Genomic DNA, 22,613 nt, shown 5'->3' with positions numbered 1-22,613 from the left:
GACAATAACAAACCACTTCCAAAAATGTTGCCAAGAAAATTGTATGGTCTATTTTGTTGCTAGGGGCACATCAAAAGTGATATTGTAAAAAATGATACTCATATATTTATTTCAGCACTTTATAATGCAAGTTCTATCATCAGAAACATCAATATATGAGCATCACTGAAGTAATTAACACAATAAATGGCAATTTTGTTAGGATTTATATTAAACTACATACCTGCTAACTTTAATCCAATCTAGTGGTACAAAAGATGTAACTGAATTTTTAACTTCAATCTGAAACTGAAACACCAAACAATAAAATATCAAATGATTAATATTGTTTTAGAACAAAATTTTGTAGCACTTGAATGGGTAGCACAAGTTCTTCATAGTTATCAATGATGAATTTTATGACATAATTCTATCTCAAAATGTTAGTGTATAAAGAAGAGACTACAGCAACAGAAGGAATAGTAAAGCAACTTTAAGATAAGCAGGAATATCAGTTCAAATTTCTAGTACTATCAAGGCTATAAATTTATTTCAGAAAAACAATTTCAGTTAAAGAATGTAACTAATCACCAAACTTATACCAGATCATAAAGCAATGTATACACGTTTTCAGATTCTAGCTATTTGCCTCATGTCATCTCCTAAGATTGAGACACAAATTTGGAATCTGGTAGAAAGGACTGGTTTGAAAATGAAGCTTTTGTTTAACCAAAAAAAATAACAACATTGCCATTATGGTTATAAATAATCCTTGAAAACGTATATGACAGTAATAACAAAAGCCTACGTACCAAATTCAAGAGATAGAAAGAACAATTTAAAGCTATCAGGAATCCAGATGAAAGCAGATTACTCTAGTCATATTACTCTTCAATTCCACACTTCCAATGTGAAACAATGTTTGGAAGATTTTATTAAAATTCATCTAAAAACTGCTTTGTGACCTGAACTGAAGAATGGTCTTCTTCAGTTAAATTAAGTTTAAGAAGTTTTTAAGTCTTCTAGAATGTCATCATGTTCTACAAAATCATCCATTTTTGTTCCTCATAATCTGTACATTTGTACAGATACTGAAAAAATGGGCTCATAAAATTGACCCTCTATTTTCATGCTCATAAATGTTCACAATTAAATAAAGATCCTTTCTTAAACATAAAATTATAATACTAAGATAATGAATTGATGTGAAATTCACGTTCCTATGCTCTCATCAATTTCTAGGTTCTCAAATACGTCAATTTGCTATTAAATAATGAGATCTTAGAAAATTGAAAATATATTACTTTGTACAGTATTCTGCAAAGATTTCAGCTCTAAATCCCATGCCTCTTTGCCAAATATATCATTTCCTTATCTCTTATATAGCTGAAATGAACCTCAAAACATTTCTCTATTATCATAATTTTAATTATCCCAAGTTAAACAGAGTCCTAGATAAAGCATTCTTATAACATTTCCTATTATATTGTTCTCTTTTGTGACCCTGTACCATAAATTACAGGGATGCGGTGGCTCAGTGGGTTAGGATGCTGAGCTTGTCGATCAGAAGGTCGGCAGTTTGGCGGGTCGAATCCCGAGTGCCGCGTAACAGAGTGAGCGCCTGTTACTCGTCCAAGCTTCTGCCAACCTAGTGGTTCGAAAGCACGTAAAAATGCAGGTAGAAAAATAGGGACCACTACGGTGGGAAGGTAACAGCGCTCCATGCGCCTTTGGCGTCTAGTCATGCCGGCCACATGACCACGGAGACGTCCTCGGACAAGCGCTGGCTCTTCGGCTTTGAAATGGAGATGAGCACCGGCCCCTAGAGTTGGAAACGACTAGCACGCACGTGTGGGGGAACCTTTACCTTTTACCATAAATTACCCAATGCTTAACTTTATATAGTTCTTATAATTACTTTAACTAACATTCAATTGCTGGCAAAGGTGCACTTACAAACAGATGTTGACATTCTGTAACTTATGATAGTTGAGGCTTTTAATAAAATTTCCCCAAAGATTTATTTTTATAATATAGCTTCTGGTACATTGTTAGTAAATTTACATACAAAACACATTTTTTCTTTAAATGTTATTAGTTTTAAAACAACTAATGCTAACTCCTAAATCCTGTTGGCGTAAGCCAAAAGGTCAATGATAAGGGATTGTGGAATTTGTATTCCAAATTCCCAATTAAATGGTAAACTGTTTAGCTCCAATCTATTCAGTGAAGGACAGCAAAACTGTTGTTGTAAAAACATAATGAGAACTACATGGTTGGTAAAATTCATTTAACGTTGCATAGACAAACATACAGCATAACATTGTCAATATATATATTACCTCTTGCCCTGATACTGATACGTAGTCCACAGAGGAGGAATTTAGTATTTTTCGTACATCCTGAATATGATTCTGGATTTGACAGAGTACCGTCTGAATCTCATCCTTTCTCTTCCTTATTAAAGGAAAATCATCAAGATCTGTGAATAGTTCAGTTTTGTCCCCAATTCTAAAAGAAAATTCAAATTAACTTTTAATTCAATACTAAACACAGAAATTTGTTTAACACTAACAAAATGAGCAAATACAAATAAATAATATTAATATGATATAGGGCAGGGCTTTTCAATCCGTGGTACGTGTACCACTGGTGGTACTTCGGCACCTGGCAGGGCTGAAAAGCACTGTAAAAGTATAAAAGTGGATGAGTTGAAGCAGTGACAGCACCAGACAGGCCTAGGGAGTCAGCTGGAGCTGTGGTGTTGCTAGGGCTTTGATGAGAGCTCAGGATCGGCGCACACGGCTACAGCTGATCAGTGCTTCTGACGGCCTGGGGGGTAGCTGGCAGTCTTTAGGCAGAGATTCAGCTGGAGCAACAGTGTTGCCAGGATCTGCCAAGAGCCCAGGATTGGCCTGTGCAGCTCCAGCTGATTGTTGATTGGCGCTTCCAGTGCACCCAGAAGAAAAAAGGAGGAGGGGGGAGAGAGGAGAAGATATAAAAGGAGGAGGAGGGGAAGAGAAGAGAGGATATAAAAGAAGGAGGGGGCAGAGAAGAGAGGATACAAAAGGAGAAGGGGGAGAGAAAAGAGGAGGAAAAGGAGGAAGACAGGGGAGAGAAGAGAGAACATAAAAGAAGGAGGGGGGAGAGAAGAGGATATAAGAGGAGTAAAACCAGTAATTTTTTTTCCTTCTTTTACAGTTTGATCTAAGGCACTATAATTTAATTGTAGGAAGAAAATTTATAGGATCCAGAAAAAAGCATTTCTTCAAAAGAACTTCTGCACGGTTAGTCCAACTCTTTGGGTGTGTGGAGAGAAATAAACTAAAGAGAAAAGAAAGAAACAAATTTTATCTGATTTTCAGACATTATTGTCAAATATCATATTTCTACACAATAATTGATCTTAGCCAAACAAGCACGGCTGCAGAATTAGTATGTGACAGAAGTCCTTTCATTTTTGAAAAGGCCAAAAAAGGCGTGGTGCATCCAAAATGGACCACATCCAAACTCTAACCAGATATGGAACACTGAACTAGGCTGAAATAGTCTTACAGAATGTAATGGGAATTCTAAAAAACTAATGTAGTGTATGATTTTTTAAAAAATAAAAAATATCTATGTATCTATGTTGGATCATGTATATGTGTGAATGAATTGCATTACAATTTGAGAAAAGTTGGGAAAGATGAAGAGAACCAAACTTTTGTTATAATCACTACTCAGTTAAAAAAAGAAGTCACTGCATACCTATACAGTACCCACCCAGTAACAAATTATATGCTTAATTTATTTACTTTGCTGCTTCTTCATTAAGTTTACTTAAATATTTTTTTGTTGAACTAAGCAATTCAGGAATTTCCAAGAGGTGTTTATGCAGCAAGGATGCCTGCACTTGAACTTGTATAGCTGGAACCAGTGCTTTGACTGCTGTTTCCAAGTTAGAGAGTGTGCTTACTACCATGTAGAATTCTTGAACAGAACACTGTAAAACACCAAAAATAAATATCACTTAAAATGATCAGTCTTGAGGTTCCAATAGTCTTGCAAAACTTCCTAATCTAACAAATGAAGTTCTTTAAGATGGCACAAAAATCTGTTGTATAAGTTCTAATACATTGATAATATTTAAACAAAGTTTGTTTTATTCTCTCCTTAATTTTGGATATACACTGAAATATATGCATCCTGATTTCAACTGTTATGGTAGGTAGAGAATTGATTTAGTTTTAAATTGTAATATTAAGTACCAATACATACCTTAAAATAGTCAATGAATTTTAAGAAGATAGTGTATAAGGAACATGGACAGTTTTAAGAGTTTAAAATTGCCATTGTTAAAAGCTTAGACATTTTCAATTATTTTCTGCCTCACAATGTATAAAACACCTTTCAGGATACGTTGCCTTGATTTACTTATAATACAAATGTCTTTTTTAAATTATCTGTAGTCTTACCTTTTTATGATAAATACTACAAATTCCTCTCTCAACATCTGGAACCTTACACAACAGAGATATGATTTGACCAAGAACACTTGATTCTGAGAAGAAAATCTCAGACACTGCATCAAGTCGGGAATTAATTTCACTGTAAAATAAAGGATAAATTAGATAAATAAAATTTTACTCCTTTTCTGCATTTTCAATAATTACTCTAAACAAGAATAATAATGATCTATGGATAGATTATAACATGCCTGAAAGAAGCAGACTCTCTTATTTTGATGCTAAAAGGATAATATGAAATTAATCAAACTACCTTTGCAAGCAATTCCATAAATAGGACATCAGGGTTCTCCCTGTGTCCAAGATAAACTTTGATCTGATCAGTTAGTCCTCTATACCACAAACATACACAAAATCATTAAGTTTTTATTGTTATTACCAAACAAGCAGGATTCTGAATTTTTTGCTAAGTGGAAACTGCAGACCAAGAGACTCCCAAGGAGAGAAAGGCAAACCTGCCTTGTTTCTACTGCTGTTGGTAGCAACTAGAGTAGTTCTCAAATCCATTATTTAGGTTTTTTTCCAACCAAATTATTTCAAAATTATCACTTTACACTAATGGAAAAAAATCTACTGATATCTCCTAATAATCTCTAGCTCCTGAATTTCCTTATTTCTTCCTCTCATGCCTCAATCTTACCTCATTACTTCTATTTGTGAAGAGAGAAATGTGGTTTCTCAAAGATTTGTTGTTGTTGTTAGTTGCGAAGTCGTGTCCGACCCATCGCGACCCTATGGACAATGTTCCTCCAGGCCTTCCTGTCCTCTACCATCTTCTGGAGTCCATTTAAGCTCACGCCTACTGCTTCAGTGACTCCATCCAGCCACCTCATTCTCTGTCGTCCCCTTCTTCTATTGCCCTCAATCTTTCCCAGCATTAGGCTCTTCTCCAGTGAGTCCTTCCTTCTCATTAGATGGCCAAAGTATTTGAGTTTTAGCTTCAGGATCTGGCCTTCTAAAGAGCAGTCAGGGTTGATCTCCTCTAGGACTGACCGGTTTGATCGCCTTGCAGTCCAAGGGACTCACAGGAGTCTTCTCCAGCACCATAGTTCAAAGGCTTCAATTCTTTGGCGCTCAGCCTTTCTTATGGTCCAGCTTTCACTGCCATACATTGCAACTGGGAAGACCATAGGCTTGACTATACGCACTTTTGTTGACAGGGTGATGTCTCTGCTTTTTAGTGTGCTGTCTAGATTTGCCATGGCTTTCCTCCCCAGGAGCAAGCGTCTTTTAATTTCTTGGCTACAGTCCCCATCTGCAGTGATCTTGGAGCCCAGGAAAATAAAATCTGTCACTACCTCCATTTCTTCTCAAAGATTAAGTCAACATTAAGGGGTTTGAGTGCCCCTATTACTTCTGTTGTCACCCCCTTCAACCTCATTGCTGCCTGTACCAATCACCTAATTAGGACGGCACAAAGTTGTTTCCTTAACCTAGCTAGGAGATGAACTAATCTCTATCTAAATTTACACTAGTAAATCAACTTGATTTGATAAAAGGCATTTCCTGTTGTTTTATCAGTAACTCATTACATAGGTATTGGCAGAAACATGCAGATTTCATTATGTAATTTAGAATATAGTATACCAGTTGGAATTATACTGTAATAACATATTATGACAGAGTCTAAAGGCTGTGCTCCTCTGCTGTAAGGTTAATCTGCACTTTAATCATTTTCACATATGGCTATGATACACAGTTCCAATAATGTAATACCAACATGGCAAACACTGTGCCTGCAGTAATCTTCAGTATTAAAAAGGGAGAGTAGGAGGGAAAGGGTCAACAGACACAATCTGATATCAAGTGACCTATTTTTTCTACCTCTCACAGAATCATGTTTTGAAATACTATCTCAAGAATAATACACTATAAAATTATAGAGGATTATCTTCGGCTTACTTACAGAAGAAACACATCAATATAAAAAGCATTTTTAAAATGCTTTTTACTTCAGTTCTACGATAGTTCTAGGTCAAATAGACTATCACAAATATTATCAGACGGTAGCAATTCGAATGACATTATTTTCATTTTATTTGGTATTATCCTACATATTTGTTAAAATTTATGTTAAAAAACTGCATTTAATATAAAACTGAATTATATAGAATTGTGATATTTAGTTTAAATTATTTATGTCAACTCCTCGTCTTCGCCGGATCGACAAGCCCACAGGAAAAACCACGACGAAGTACGGATGACTGGAAAGAGTACCTTTAATAGCAGGATCTCTATACCTTAACAAAGTCAGCGTTGAGAGCCACACGCTCTCAACGCACCTTTTATTCTGAATCTGTAACTAGGTAGCAGCCCCACCCCTAGACTCCACCCCTCCCCCGTGCAGACCAGCATCCGCCTGGCCTGCGTAAATACTCCACCCCCCTACTCCTTCAACCCACGCCCAGCTCCCTCCACCGGCACCGTGCTTCCCAGCGTGAAGGTAAGTACAAGCCCACCCCCCTCCTAACAACCTGAGCGTGCTCCCCTCCACCAATGCATCTCCCCGCGCCACCCCCATGACCCCCTGGCAGCCCCCAAGGTCCGGGTGCAGCTGTTCAGCACCCCGCGTCGCTGCCGGCGTGTCTGCAGTAACAGCCACCGGGTCCGTAAGGCCATCGCCCATAGTCACAACCGCCAGGCCGTCGTCAGCTCTAGAAAGTGTTATGCTGCTTCCGCGGCCGTCCGTGGCTGTTTTGGACCGTCGCTCAGCTGACCGAGCTGCACGAGTATCAGCGGGCATCCCTGGCCGCCCCTCAGTGCCTGCCCGCCTGGCAGCTGACTGTGCCGGCGCGGGCCGTCTCCCTGCTGGCTGCCCCGGCGTAGCCATCCTGCAGCCACTCACGACCGCCCTCAGCCACCTCCCAGATTGCGGCACGCCCGTGGGTCCGGCGCTCGCCCGCCGGACAGCTGGAAGGTGTGGGCGCGGCTGGGCTCTTGGCGTCGCACGGCTGCTCGCCCGCCGGACAGCTGAGGAGCTTGGGAGCGGCTGGGCCTTCGGCGGCGTGCGGCTGCTTCCCCCCCCGCCAGCTGGTGAGTTTGGGAGCGGCTGGGCTTTCGGCGACGATCGGCTGCTCGCCCGCCGGTCAGCTGGGGGGCTTGGGGGCGGCTGGGCTTTCGGCGACGAACGGCAGCTCGCCCGCCGGACAGCTGACGAGCGTGGGCGTGGCCGCTGCTGTTGCCGAGGGCTGCGAGCCGAATCCCCCTCCCGGCAAGTTTGTCGAACCCGAAGGGCTCGACAGTCGGCCCCTCCTACCAAGGCTCCTCCTGAAAGGCAAGGTAGAGAAGTCAGACAAGCACTAAGGAGAGCAGCAGTTTCCCCTCGACCCCCTCCCGAGGGTTTACCAGGGTGCTTCTGGTGGAACGCCTTAACCAATCTAGGGGCCTGAACGTTTGACTCCGCCACCCAGGATGCCTCAGTTATTGGGTATCCTTTCCACAGCACCAGGTACTGCAGTCGCCCTCTCCGCATCCTGGAGTCTAAGACTTCTTGTACCTCATATTGCCCATCACCCACAGGCCCCGGCCCGACTGGCTCCCCCCGAACAGGAACAGGGGCTGGTTTCAGCAAGCTGCCGTGGAACACGGGATGCACTTTGCCTAGAAATTTAGGCAGCCGAAGGCGCACCGTGACCGGATTGATGATGTGGGTTACCTGGAAGGGGCCTATGTACTTAGGGCCCAGCTTTTTACTAGGTATTTGTAACCTCAGGTATTTTGTGGATAAGTACACCCAGTCCCCAACCCCTGGGGTGTAGAACGGTTGGCGCTTCTTATCCGCTTGGGCTTTTACAATACTGGCTTGCTTGTTTAGAGCCTGTTTGGTCGCCGCCCATGCTTTTCTGACTTGTAGCATCCACTCCTGGGGTTGACAAGAGGAGGCCAACCCCTGGTCACACTCGGGAACAGGAGGGAAATCGTAGCCAGACACCACTGTGTACGGTGGGAGACCAGTACTGCTGTGCACAGCGTTGTTGTGTGCGATTTCTGCAAACGCCAATAGGTCAGCCCAGTCTGCCTGCTGGTACGAGACATAGCTGCGTAGGTATTGCTCCACTGCCGCGTTGGCCCGTTCTGCCGCGCCGTTTGTGCAGGGATGATACCCCGAGCTTAGTCCCTGGGATGACCCGATGAACTGGAGGAATTCACGCCAGAACCTGGCGGTAAATTGTACCCCTCGGTCCGAGATAATACGTCTAGGCGCCCCGTGTAAACGGTACACGTGGGTTATAAAAAGCCAGGCCAGACGCCGGGCCGAGGGTAAGCCCCTTAACGGCACAAAATGGACCTGCTTGGAAAACAGGTCAACTATGGTCCAGATGACGGTGTATCCCCGACTCTCTGGTAGGTCTACGATGAAATCCATCCCGATGTCCTGCCATGGCCGGTAGGGGTCCGCCACCGTCTGTAACAGCCCTGCCGGCTTTCCGGGCTGGGTTTTCGCCATGGCACAGGTGCGGCAGCGCTGGACATACTCTTTGACCTGCCGCCTCATCCCGGGCCACCAGAACTGACGTCTAGCGAGGTGCAGTGTTTTCAGGAACCCGAGGTGGCCGGCCTGCTTGGCATCATGACACCTATAAAGCACAGTGTTTCGCAGGGTTTCTGGCACGTATATCTTACTCCCATACCAGGCCAGGTCGTCCCGTCGTGTCAGGAGCCGCGAGTGCTGCCGTAACCAGCCATCTCCCTCCAGGGCCTTTTTCAGCTGCGGTACCAGTTCATCCGCAACCCCGTTCTGTACGGCCTGTACCTTCTCTGGGCCGAGAGGAGGGATAAGAGCTTGCACCACCTCCTCCCGCTGGTTGTCATACTGCGGAAGCCGAGAGAGGGCATCCGCCAGGAAATTCTTCCCCCCTGGGACGTATTTCAGGGTAAACCTAAACCGCCTGAAGTACAAGGCCCACCGTACATGCTTAGGGGCCAACTTACGTGGGGATTGCAGGGCTTCTAGATTCCTATGGTCCGTCCATACTTCGAAGGGCTTTTCTGCCCCCTCTAGAAGATGCCGCCACGTCTCCAACGCCCACCGAACGGCGTAGGCCTCCTTCTCCCAGATAGCCCAGGCGCGTTCGGTGGTTGATAGCTTTTTAGACGCGTAAGCACAGGGTTGCAACGCACCTTTACTGTTGTGCTGCAAAAGGACAGCTCCAACTGCCACGTCGCTAGCATCTACTTGCACGACGTATGGCGCTGCTGGGTCAGGGTGCAGGAGTATGGGCTCTCGGGTGAACAGACCTTTTAAGGACTCGAAGGCCCGTTGACAGTCTACGGTCCACGATACCCGCAACCCAGGCCGTGGTTTCACCGCCAACTTCTTGGTTTTTAGCAAGTCTGTTAATGGAAGAGCCACTGCAGCAAATGATGGTATAAATTGGCGGTAAAAATTGGCAAACCCCAGGAAGCTCTGTAGCTGCCGTCTGGTCCCCGGGGCTTGCCACTGCAGTATAGCCTCCACTTTCTTTGGATCCATTGCAATCCCGGCTGCCGAGACCCGATAGCCTAAGTAGTCCAGTCGAGACGCGTGAAATTCACATTTTGACAATTTCACGTACAATCGTGCTTCTAGGAGTTTCCGCAGAACTTGGCGCACAAGGGCAACGTGTTGGTCCATAGTCTCCGTATAAATAAGGATGTCGTCCAGATACACGAGCACCCCCCTGTATAAATGCTCATGCAACACTTGATTTATTAGTTGCATGAAAACGGCAGGGGCCCCCTGGAGACCGAAAGGCATTACGCAAAATTGGTAGCTGCCCAACGGGCAGTTGAACGCTGTTTTCCACTCGTCGCCTCTCTTGATTCGCACCCGATAATAGGCTTCGCGTAAGTCCAAGCGGGTAAACACCCTCCCCTTAGCCAAGTGGGACAACATGTCTTTCATTAGGGGTAGCGGGTACAAATGTTCAACACATACTGCGTTGACCCCCCGGTAGTCCACACAAAGCCGCAGGCCCCCGTCCTTCTTTTCCCTGAAAAGAACTGGTGCTGCCATCCGCGAGCGAGCTGGTTGTATGAACCCCCGTGCGAGGTTCTTGTCAATGTAGTTCCGGAGTTCTGTCATCTCCCGTGGGGTCATGGCATACATCCGGGGCTTGGGAAGTTTGACCCCCGGCTCCAGCTCGATCGCGCAGTCCGTCGGTCGATGAGGAGGCAGGAGGTCGCATTCCTGCTCGCTGAACACTTCGAGGAATTCGGCGTACTCTGGTGGTACGTGTACTTCTGCCCCAGCCCTGCACCTCTCCTCCAGCTTCCCTGGCGGGCCAGACGGCCCTAGCTGCTCATGATCAGGGGGCTGTGGCCCAACCCCTAGGCGGAGGTGTCGACAACCCCCCTCCCACCAGATGGTCGGGCCCCACCTATCCAGCCATGTTAGCCCCAGAATCACCTCCTCCGTCATGGAGGGCACCACGATGAACCGTAACCGTTCCCAGTGCTCCCCCATATCCAGCCGCACGAGTTCTGTGACATGGGTGATAGGTACCCCCCCCAGAAGGGACCCATCCACCTGCTGGAACCGTATTGGATTCCTTAGCCGTACCACCCTAACACCCAGTTTAGCCACCACCTTCCGGCTGATTAGACACCTCGTGCTGCCCGAATCAATCAAAGCCTTAACCACCACCACCTCCCCCGTGGCGGGGTTTGTTAACGTAACCGGAACTGCAAATGGGCTAACCGAGGCACTTACCATGGGGTCCTCCTCTGGTCTCCCCCCATGCCCGTACAACTCCACGTCTACATCGACGCCACTGTCCCCTTCCGTTTGGCCGTCTCCTCCTGGTGTTAACTCCACGGCCTGCCGAGAAGCCCGGGAACGCTCTGCAAAGCGCCCGGGGGTTGTGCCCCTTGCTGGGGTTGCTGCCGCGACCATCCGGGACGCAGGTATTGGGCAGGCGGCCACGCGGTGCCCTGGTTGATCGCACCTGAAGCACCGCAAAACGGATCGCGGGGGCTGGGCAGTAGGACCCAGCGACGAAGGCGACAGCTTCTGCACCTGGCCCTGTGCCCTTGGCGGGACCTGACAGGAGTCTCCTACAGGCCGTACACGACGTTGACAACTCCGTAAGGCCACATCCAGCTCAACCGCGACCCGCAGCCAGTCTTGAAGCCTGGAAGGAATTCCACGGACGATACAAGCCCGGAGGAGGTGATCATCCAGACCGGCCCGGAATTGGTGAACCAGCATCCTTTCTGGCCAGGAACTGAGCCTGCCGGCCACTTCACGGAAGTCCTGCACATAAACTGTCGCTGGACGGCCGTTCTGCCGCAGGCCAACGATCTCAGCCTCCGCTCGATGCGTGCGTGTCACATCCTCGAAGCGTATTCGCAGAGCTTCGAGGAAAAGGCCGACGTCCCCCAATTCACGGGCACGGTCGCCGTAGAGGTTCGCCACCCAAGCCGCCGCCTCCCCTTGCAATGCCGTAGTGATGGCCATCACCATCCCCCACTGGGATGTATACAAAGGACCATACTGGTCCAGATGGTGGATGGCTTGTCCAAGAAACAGGGCCAAACGATCGGGGTTGCCATCAAAGGTTACAGGCAACGGTGGTGGGCCCCAGCCCGCAGGCCCTCCCCAAGGACCTGCCGGGCCTCCCAGCCCGTGCAACCCCTGGTTGTTGCCAACCCAGTATTCCTGCGGGTACAGCACCCCCCAGTCTTGTTCTACCAGGTCCTGGGGGGCCCAAGTCAGGAGCAGCCGCCGGTCCCGGCAGCGAAAGGCCCGGGACCTGCGGGGTACCAGGAGCCTGCGGGGCCCGGAAGCGGGGACTCGCCAAGCGGAACCGGGTTTGGCTTCTGCGCTCCTGGTCGGCCCTGGTTTGTGCCCATCTACCGGTCTCCAGGTCGCTGTCACTAGGGGTCCACGGCTGAGGTTCTCCAAAATGGTCCCTCAGGATGTCCATCGTGTAGCTGCCAGGAGCCGTGGTGTAGCTCCACTCCTCTCCTCCTTCGTCGGTGGCACGACGCTCTCTCCACTCCCAGAGGGACCCCTTCCCTCTGGACGGTTGGTTCTGTCCAGCCACTGGCCGACTCAAAACAGGGCTGAGCCACCAATCCCCAGGCTTCTCCTGAGCAGCTGGTTCCGAGGCCTCAGCTTCCTTTGGCGCTGGTCCAAGGTCCCGGACCTTAGGCCGAACCACAGGTGGGACCTCTGCCAAGTCCCCCCCCTCAGGAGGCACAGCAACCCCAGCGGGCCCCTCCTCTCCTGCCACAGGCACCCCACCCTGGGTCCCTTCAGCCATGGAGGCAGGCAGGAATCAAAGCCCAACAGGAGGAGCGCTGTGCTAATTCAACGCTGAGCGTGGGCGTGGCCGCTGCTGTTGCCGAGGGCTGCGAGCCGAATCCCCCTCCCGGCAAGTTTGTCGAACCCGAAGGGCTCGACAATTTACACATTTCTTTATTCAACTGAACGCATTAATGTGATTTCAAACCAGACACAGTGACAAAGTAAGACTAGGTGCAAAAATATAAATATCCACTGAACACAACAAATGCCATTAAAAATACATTTGTGAATAGTATTTTGTAGGTACTGATCTGTGCAGAGACTTAAGAACAATCAAATCAACTCTATATTTTTATGATAGACATCTTTGGGGAATAAAAAGCCTTGGTGGAGCAGTGGGCTAATGCCTCCTTAAGTAACACCAGCTGCCTGCAATTAGTGCAGGTTTGTATCCCACCAGGCTCAAGGTTGACTCAGACTTCCATCCTTCCGAGGTAGGTAAAATGAGGACCCAGATTGTTGGGGGCAATTAAGCTGACTTTGTAATAATGCCGCTTGGGGTGTGTGTGAAAGCCCTAATAAGCAGGCATATACATAGAATGAATGCTACTGCTAAGCTTGTAAGCCGCCCTGAGTCTTCGGAGAAGGGCAGGATATAAATGAATTTTTTTAAAAAAAATGTTACTGAAAAGTTGAACATTGTACCTCTTAGTAAAGGACTCAAACATTGCTAACAAAGGATAATGGATGTCTATAAATGATGATTGAAGTTTACCGTTTTTGTAAAAGAAATCTCACACTAAAAATAGAGATAATGGTGGTAAACTGATGCAGTATGGGATGACTATTTGTATACCAAGCATGAGTGATACTAATTTCCTTCATTCTTAAAAGTAAGAGTAAACTATTACTAAGAGTAATCTAGATTTAGCCAGAAACTAAATTTGTATATCAAACTGTATTTATAGCAATATTTATAACTTATTATAATTATTTATATAATTAACCAAATTTCTTCTTTTATATTATAGAAGATGATCCGTATAAAATAGGGTGGTTTTAAATAAATGATATTCTCAATTCATAAATGTTTAAGCAAAACCATTTCTACTTCACTATGTAATATTGTGGATGAGAAAAATACATATAAGAAAATGACGAATGCACAATTGGATGAGAGAAAAAATAGTATTAAGCTATATACAGTAGTACAGGTAGTCCCCAAGGTACAAACTTAATGGAGCCTGGCCCCAAGGTACAAACTTAATGGAGCCTGGCCAAATGAATCAGACTCAATTGTACAAATTTTTAAAATGAAATTCGTTAATTAAATCAAATGGGTTGTTAAGTGAATGAAGATCTGACTTACTATTTCCTCCAATAGCTGCCATGTTAACTGAACTGGGAGGGTTTCCCACCAGCTGCCTATCAGCTGTTTCCGGTGCACTCAGGAACTAAATTGCCTCCAATTTAGCTTGGAGCCATTGCAGTTACTTTAAAACAACAACTGTTGCTAGCTAGTTCAAGCGTCTTCAGCTAGCTGCCCAGAGGGATTGGGTGAGGCCGTTGCTTTAAAAAAAATGCCAAGAATTAGCTTAAAAGTCTCCAGTCAAGCACCCAGAGGGAAATGGGGGAGGAATTTGCAGAACTCTTGGCTTACAATAGTAACAGAGATGGAAGGGAACTTGAGGTCATTTAGTCTAACACACTGCTCTCACAAGAAAGTAATTCAGTTTTCCACATCTGGTTAGAGTTTGGATGTGATCCATTTTGGGTGCACCACTATAGAGTAACAAAAAAAATATTTCAAAATACTTACAGAAGTAATTGTAGCACTTGATCCCAGGCAGTATCAGATTGCAGCAAAAGCAAAAAGCCCAGGAAAGTCACAGAGATAAAAATGGCCACTGCTGCAGTAGAGATTGAAACCAAGTCACATGACCACACAGGCCTCTTTTTGACCACAATTTTGAATTTTAATGTAAGTACCCTTTCTGAATTAATTCATTTTTTATTTATTTATTTATTTATTTATTTGTTTTTATAAACCGCCCTTCTCCCGAGGGACTCGGGGCGGTGTACAGAGTAAGATAGGCAACATAATGAAACAGTATTGAAAAACAATAATCAAAACAAAACAAACTGGGACCCCAATTAGAGCTATCAGAGCTATCAGAGCTATCAGGCCAGGCCGGACTGCTGGAATAGGTAAGTCTTTAAGTCGCGCCGGAAGGTGCGGAGGTCGGGGGCCATCCGGATTTCAGTTGGTAAGCAGTTCCAGAGGGCTGGCGCACCCACTGAGAATGCCCTTCCCCTGGGGGCCACCAGCCGACATTCCTTGAGCGGTGGCACCCTGAGGAGGCCCTCTCTGTGGGAGCGCACAGAGCGGTGGGGTGTTGACATTGGCAGAAGGTGCTCCCGTAGGTAGTCCGGACCCATGCCATGTAGGGCTTTGTATGTCATTGTTAGCACCTTGAACTTCACTCGGAAGGCAACCGGAAGCCAGTGCAGCGCACGGAGGAGAGGTGTGATATGGGAGTATCGGGAGGCTCCCAAAAGTGTCCGTGCCGCTGCACTTTGCACCAGTTGAAGCTTCCGAGTGGATCTCAAGGGCAGCCCCATGTAGAGAGCGTTACAGTAGTCTAGGCGAGAGGTCACAAGGGCATGGGTGACTGTACGTAAGGCATCCAGGTCCAGATAAGGCCATAGTTGGCGCACCAGTCGAACCCAGGAGAAGGCCCCCTTGGTCACAGCTCCTATGTGATCTTCCAGGGAGAGCTGTGAGTCTAGGAGGACACCCAGGTTGCGGGCCCTATCAACAGGGGGTAGTAACTCATCCCCGATGTTAAGGGATGGGATGCTCTGAGTATCCTGGCTTGCCGGTACGTATAGCCATTCAGTCTTGTCCGGGTTCAGTTGAAGCCTGTTCCTCCCCATCCATTCCCGGACCGCTTTCAGGCAGCGGGACATCACGTCGATGGCATCACTGATGTTGTTTGGAGTTGAGATGAAAAGCTGGGTGTCATCAGCATACTGATGGTACCCTACTCCAAAGCTGCGAATGATCTCACCCAGCGGTTTCATGTAGATGTTGAACAGGAGAGAAGAGAGGACCGACCCCTGAGGGACTCCGCAAACGAGAGGCCTCGGGGTCGACCTCTGTCCCCCTGCCAGCACCGACTGCGAGCGACCCTGGAGAAAGGAGGAGAACCAACGCAGAACCGTGCCTCCCACTCCCAGTCCCCTGAGGCGTCGCAGCAAGATACCATGGTCAATGGTATCGAAAGCCGCCGAAAGGTCTAATAAGACTAGGACAGAGGAATGGCCCCTGTCCCGGGCTCTCCAGAGATCATTCATCAGAGCGACCAATGCCGTCTCTGTGCTGTAGCCCGGCCTGAAGCCCGATTGGTACGGGTCTAGATAAACCGCTTCATCCAGGACCTGAGGAAGTTGGTGCGCCACCACGCTCTCAACAACCTTCGCAAGGAAGCGAAGATTGGAGACTGGATGAAAGTTATTCAATGAGGATGGGTCCAAGGTGGGCTTCTTGAGGAGAGGTCTCACCACCGCCTCCTTCAAGGTAGTGGGGAAGTGACCCTCACTCAGAGAAGCAGAGATGACCGCCAGGAACCAGCCTCGTGTCCCCTCTCGAGCCGCATAAGCCAGCCAGGAAGGGCACGGGTCCAGTAAGCATGTGGAGGAGCTCAACCTCCTCATAATCCTGTCCACTTCCTTAGGAGTCACAGGATCAAATTCCTCCCAGATGACGTCGACAAGACTGTCCATGTCTTGTTCTTCCAACTCAGCCCAGTTGGAGTCCAGGCCGGTTCGAATCCGAGCAATTTTATCCAGCAGATATTGACCGAATTCCTCGGCTCGACCCTGCAAGGGTTCCTCCCTCACCTCTTGGTTCAGTAGGGAGCGAGTCACCCTGAACAAGGCAGCCGGGCGATTATCTGCGGACGCGATGAGGGTGGAAAAGTAGTTGGATTTTGCCACCCTTATCGCAGCGAGATAAGACCTGGTGAGGATTCTTAATCGCAATCGGTCGGATTCGGATCGACTGGATCTCCAACGGCTCTCTAGGCCCCGTCTCCGACGCTTCATCTCCCGGAGCTCCGCGGTGAACCATGGGGCTCGCTGGGATCTGCGCCGGGTCAGAGGCCGCAGGGGTACAACTCGGTCCAGAGCCTCCGTGGCTGCCTTTTCCCAGGCTTCCACTAAGGCATCCGCCGAGCTGTGAGCAGGGAGTGCATGTGCATCCCCAAGCGCTGCCTGGAACCTATCAGGGTCCATTAGGCGCCTAGGGCGGTACCATCTGGTTGGCACCGTGCACCCACGGCGGGGGGTGGCAAAGGGGAAGTCTAGCCGTAGGAGGTGATGATCGGTCCATGACAGGGGCGTAACAGTCATGGCACCCCCACCGATATCATCACGCCACCGTCCAGACAAGAACACCAAGTCTGGGGTGTGGCCTCTCTCATGAGTCGGTCCAGAAATTATTTGCGACAGGTCCATGGCCGCCATGGAAGCCATGAACTCCCGAGCCAGTTCGGACGATCCTCCCAGGGACGGTAGGTTAAAGTCGCCCAAGACCATGAGTTTTGGGAATTCAACCACCAACCCTGAGAGGACATCGAGTAGCTCGGGCAGGGCTGCCGCTGCACGATTAGGTGGTAGGTACGCCAGCAGCAGGCCCAACTGCGCCCCCGGGCCATATCTCAGTAGGAGAGACTCACACCCGACCATCTGAGGGACGGTGGTCTCTCCCGGGCTAAGGGATTCCCTGATAACTGCCACTCCCCCGCCCCTCCCATGGGTCCGAGGCTGGTGCAGCACCTGGAAACCTGGTGGGCAGAGGTCAACCAGAGGGACACCACCCTCTGGGCCCAGCCAGGTTTCCGTGATGCAAGCCAGGTCCGCGTGCTCGCTCTCCACTAGGTCACGAACGAGGTGAGCCTTGTTAGCTACGGACCTGGCATTCAGGTACACCAGCCTTAGCATAGGAGGCTGCACACCTTCGCTCCCGGGTCCTCCGGGGAAGTACAGAGGGTCGGAGCGTCTCACCGCTTGTACAGAGCGGAGATGACACTCCCGGTGACGATACGGCCCTCTGTTTGTGCACCTTCTGCCGTTCCCCACCATCCTGGGAATAGGCTGTTCGTCAGTTCGCCACTGGGTTTTGTCGGCGACTGGTCCTCGCTTTTCACCATCGCGAATGGTCGTAGGCCTGGCCTGCGTTATGGTAGCTGGAAGGCCTGCCTTTCCCGAGCAACCATGTTCTTTTCCCGCCCCCCTCCCTAACCCGACAAAAAACTTGACTAGAAACTTAACCAGGGGCCTCTTGTTGGTCTTGTGATGAAGGCCCCTGACCCTGCCTGGCCATCTCTCAGAGGCCCAATGGTCGGGCCCGTCATCGAGGTTCGGTGTATTGAAGGCAGGACGAACCCAGGAGAGGGGGGCACTCCTGAGGGCGAGTAGATCTATGCTTGAATATTGGAGAAGCATAGGGAGCATTGGGAAGCATTGGGAAGGCGGTCCCCTGGGTGGAGCATTGGAAGGAGGGTCTAGTCGGGTAGGTGGGTATCTGGACCGTCATCCAGCCACTGCCACTTGGCTGGGTGAACCCCAGAAGCAGGCCACTCCCCATCCTCTCACGATGGGTTGTGACTCTGCTTCTGGGGGTGGTCCAGGCCCCACTCTGGGTAAAGCATACCCCATAGAGCTCTCACCTCTATGGGGCTGCAGGTGTAGGACAGGCCACTCTGCCACCGTGGCTTACACCCAGGCCCATCATGTCCTGTGGGGCAAGGGAGGGCAGGGGGTTCGGAGCTGGTGGAGGCAAGATGCTAATGGCCTCGGTGGTCTAGTCGTCGTCATCTCCACTGGTCAGCTGCATCCTGGCGTCTTTAGGTTGTTGATCGGCACCCAGGGTGCGGGCCGGAGACGCCACGCCGCGTCTAGTAGTGCTGCCGTCGAGGGTTTTTTGGTGAGTTGGTTGACCGGGGCCTGGAGAAGCTTAGCGCCGCTGTCAAAGGCCCCTCGGTGGTGGTCGATCGGGTCCGCATAGCCGGTCTGCGGCGTCTCCTTGATCCCATGGAGACGCCGCCGTTGTTCAGGAGCAGGCCAGGAGGTCGAGGCAGAGTAACGACTCCGGTCCTGCTCAGGGCGGTTGCTGTGGCTGCCTTTTCCGCCGCCTAGCTGAACCATTTGATCCGAGGGGACTTTCCTGATCTTCCCAGGTGCCGCCGTTGCCCAGGGAGGCATAACAGGGGCCGAGGGTGGAAGCGCCGGCCCCACTCCGGATGGCTGCAGCAGCTGCAGCGGCTCAGGGGCGGGTCAGAGGCGCCCCACCGCCACTGCCCCCGCCGGTGTTCAGGCCCGTGGGGAGACGACAGACTAGGGCCCCGCGGGGTTCTCGCCGTCGCCGTTGCCGACGATGCCGCTGCCTCCGCCACCCAGCTGGTCCGCGGGGCCTCCGTTGATCGCTTGGAGACGCCGCCGCAGCCCGGGAGTCGAACAGGGGGGGGTCGGGGCAGGGCAGAGATGTTGGCCCCTCTTGGATGGCTGCAATGGTTGTGGTGGCTTAGGGGCGGGCCGGTGATGCCTCGCCGCCACTGCCACCGTCGCTGCCAGGCTCCCTGAATAGATGACCAGACTAGGGCTGGAGAGTGAAAACTCACTAAATAAATGCTTGTACCTAGGGGATTAGCTGTAAAGGCAATTACAAAGGAAATAGTCAAAGAGGGCAAGGAATAGTTAAAGTTAAAGGAAGAAAGCAAATACAGTATTATTTTGATGGAAATAATCAATTTGTTGGAAGTCAGTGAAAAGGGCAAAATGAGCTACCTCATGGAGATGGAATTCAATTAAAAATATGTAGGGGGGAAATTAGTGAATGTCCAAGAAAAAAATCTTAAGTCCTACATATTTCATATTCCTACACCAGGGTGAAATAATTCAGCATCCTGGTCCTTACACTTAGAGAAATAGCGAGCTCTTCATAGCTAGGACTTACACAGATATATAGAATGCTGAATTTCTGTATTCTTAGCTTCTGCTTATAAATTATGCCCTTTATTTTTGCAATCAATTGATTAATCTAACTAAGCCATGTCCTTGAAATTTCTATGGGCTGCTATTCAGAGAATATGGGAGTTCTGATATGAAGTCTCACAGTTTTTAAGATGATTGGGTCCCTACTTTTCCCTTTTCTGCATATTGGAACTATGCTCACTCGTCTCCAATGTTCTGATATCTTAATAGTTCTCTATGAGTTTTCAAAGATTATACTCAGCTGTTCTAGATCACTTCTGTCAGTCCCTTCAATATTTGAGAATTAATTTGCATGTCCCTGGAGGCAAATTCATCTAAGGTAGAAAAGTGATTTTTTACAACTTACATAATAAAAATTCTTAATAAAACAATTAATATATGAGTGTATATTCACATTTATACAGATGTATATGTATATGTGTATGCGTGTGTATAAGGAATTCTTATTATAATAGTAAGGTCTAATACAAATCAAACTTAAAGAAAGAAGAGTAGAAGGAATGAGTAAAAATGAAAGAAAAAAGAAGGAATAATAAGAGGCAATAGCTAAAGAAATGATTTCCAACTTTCATCACAAGTACCTAATGTTAGAAGCATCACACCCTCTAATGTTACAAACATCACAACATGCCCAGGCCCCATTATGGTTGTAGGTCGAGGACTACCTGTACCTCATCTCTTATCTACAAACAAATCAATAAAACATCATTTTTTTCAGTCCTGGTATCAGCCAAAAATCTATTTTGCAGAAATAAAAATGAATCACATAAATATTTAGTTTTTAAGAACAAATAAATAACAGCTTCTTTTTGTTACTAGAAGTAGGAAACATATCCGTGATTACTAAGTAAATCTCTGAATTTGAATTAATGAAAAATAACAGGAACCTCCTTTGCAGGTAAAAGTTAAATTAACTTCCCCCCTCCAAACCTTCCAATTTTAATTGGAGGCGGAAAGGTTTCCTCTTTTTCCTTAACATCTAACTAAAATACTGGCAATTCTGTGAGGTTACTAACATGTTACTAACATGAGGTTACTAATATGTTACTAACATATTGCTATCACTCAAACTCTTTCCAGAATTATTTTTATGAAATAACATTTTTTCAGAGCTGTTGAACAACACTAATGAAAATATTCATGAATGCATTTAGGATGATTATGTGTAGAATAATACAGATCTAACTCTAGTCGGCTAAATGACAATCAAGGACTTTTGTTATGAATGAATGAAGTGCAATTTCAGCAACACTTGCAAAGAAAATGAGTAGACCAATAAAAAAGATGAATTATTAAATGCTTGTTTCACTCATGTATTGATTCAAAAACAATAGAAGATACAACAGAAGTGCTGATACTTACATGGCTTTGTGAGTTCTAATTAACTATAACTTAAAATATACCTTCTACAAAGATCCATGTTTCTGACCACTTTGAAATGTAACACTGCCCTGAAATAAATAATTTGGTAGCATTTTCTACAATAAAGACTTCATATCTGAATCCTTACCCACTAAAAATCTATAAACAACCACTAAACATCTCTGAGGAATGTAGAAGAAGTAACTAGACTGTAACAACCTGGATTTTACCTGAATCACTATATATTTTCTATGGAGTTGGTACTAATTCTGAGTCCTAAATGTTCTTCTGTTTTTTACATCAGTGGCTTTATACAACATGGGCTATGTTTGCATGTTTGGTTTTTTGTTCATATTATATCCACTACAAACAAAAAGACTTTTGGCAGGTCACCATCCAGCACACTTCCATATTCTTTTTATAAAAAGAATCTTCTAATAATGCTTTTCCACTCCGTTTTGCGTTCCTGTACTGCTGGATTCATCATCCAGTCCTATAATTCAGCTAAAACTATATTGTTTGGGCAATTTAATATATTACTTAAAATAGAATTTCATAGTTCCCACATCATTCTTATTACAACAGACTACATGACTTTATTTTTATTTATTTTATTTTAATTCCATTTATATCCCGCCCTTCTCCGAAGACTCAGGGCGGCTTATGTCAGTAAGCTCAAACAAATTTCTCAAACTACAATACAACAGACCAGCCAGATCCATTCTGTATTTTTACATTGCTTCTGGAAGACAATGAAACATTTACTGTACATAAAGTTTATTGCATAACTATGAAAATCTGTACTGCCTTCTCTGAACTACAGTAGTTCACATTAGTGAGATAAAGCACCTGAAGTTTGTTTGTTTTTTTAATATTGGTCTTCATATCTTTGTTCTAGAACAGTAACATCTGCTATGCAACAGAGTCAAGCAGGACAGGTTCTCTCTCATCATTCAGGGAGTATCAGTTATAGCAGGGGTTCCCAACCGGGGGTGCGAGAGGATATTCCAGGGGGTGCGAAAACTTGGATTTTCAAAATTATAGTGTATATGCATAATTTATTGCCATTATTTCAAACTTTTGTAAGGGATGCGAGAATATATCAGTTCTAGGGGTGTGGGGTATAGAAAAGGTTGGGAGCCGCTGAGTTATAGGGACATGGAAGCCTGCCTACTTTTTTGCTATCCCTTTTAAACCCTGCCCTGGACATTCACATTGCCCCTTTCCTATTAGAATTCAGAAATCTATTGACTTGGCTGCTCAACAAGCCCAGAAAGTTGGGTCCTCAGAAATGGTTTTTAACTGAGGGAAGGATTGCTACTGTTTCTAGGCTCTTTTATTGTGAATTTACGGGTTTGACTCTATTTTATTTTGCATAACTCCAAAGGGAGAATTGTTTACTACTCAGAAGTAGTCTGATTAGAGCAACCCCAAAGCCCTAATTAATTGATTAGATGGACAGATAGATTAAAAAATAC

General features: G+C 46.9%; 1 protein-coding gene across 1 annotated transcript in view; it reads right to left on the bottom strand.

Annotated features, from left to right (window-relative positions):
• The window catches only part of MSH3 (mutS homolog 3), a 71,740-nt gene that overhangs the window by 17,727 nt on the left and 31,400 nt on the right, over window positions 1–22,613 (bottom strand). The window contains exons 13-16 of the mRNA XM_081318402.1: window positions 4,437–4,569; window positions 3,777–3,964; window positions 2,322–2,490; window positions 224–288 (exon numbers count right to left, since the gene is read on the bottom strand). Coding sequence (XP_081174528.1) covers window positions 224–288; window positions 2,322–2,490; window positions 3,777–3,964; window positions 4,437–4,569 — 555 coding nt within the window. The remainder of the gene's footprint in view (window positions 1–223; window positions 289–2,321; window positions 2,491–3,776; window positions 3,965–4,436; window positions 4,570–22,613) is intronic.

Source organism: Vipera berus (assembly GCF_964194415.1).
Source record: "Vipera berus genome assembly, chromosome: 2".
In the NCBI taxonomy this organism is placed as follows: Eukaryota; Metazoa; Chordata; class Lepidosauria; order Squamata; family Viperidae; genus Vipera; species Vipera berus.
Note: the sequence above shows the minus strand (reverse complement) of the source record. Positions and strands in the feature narration are given on the sequence as shown.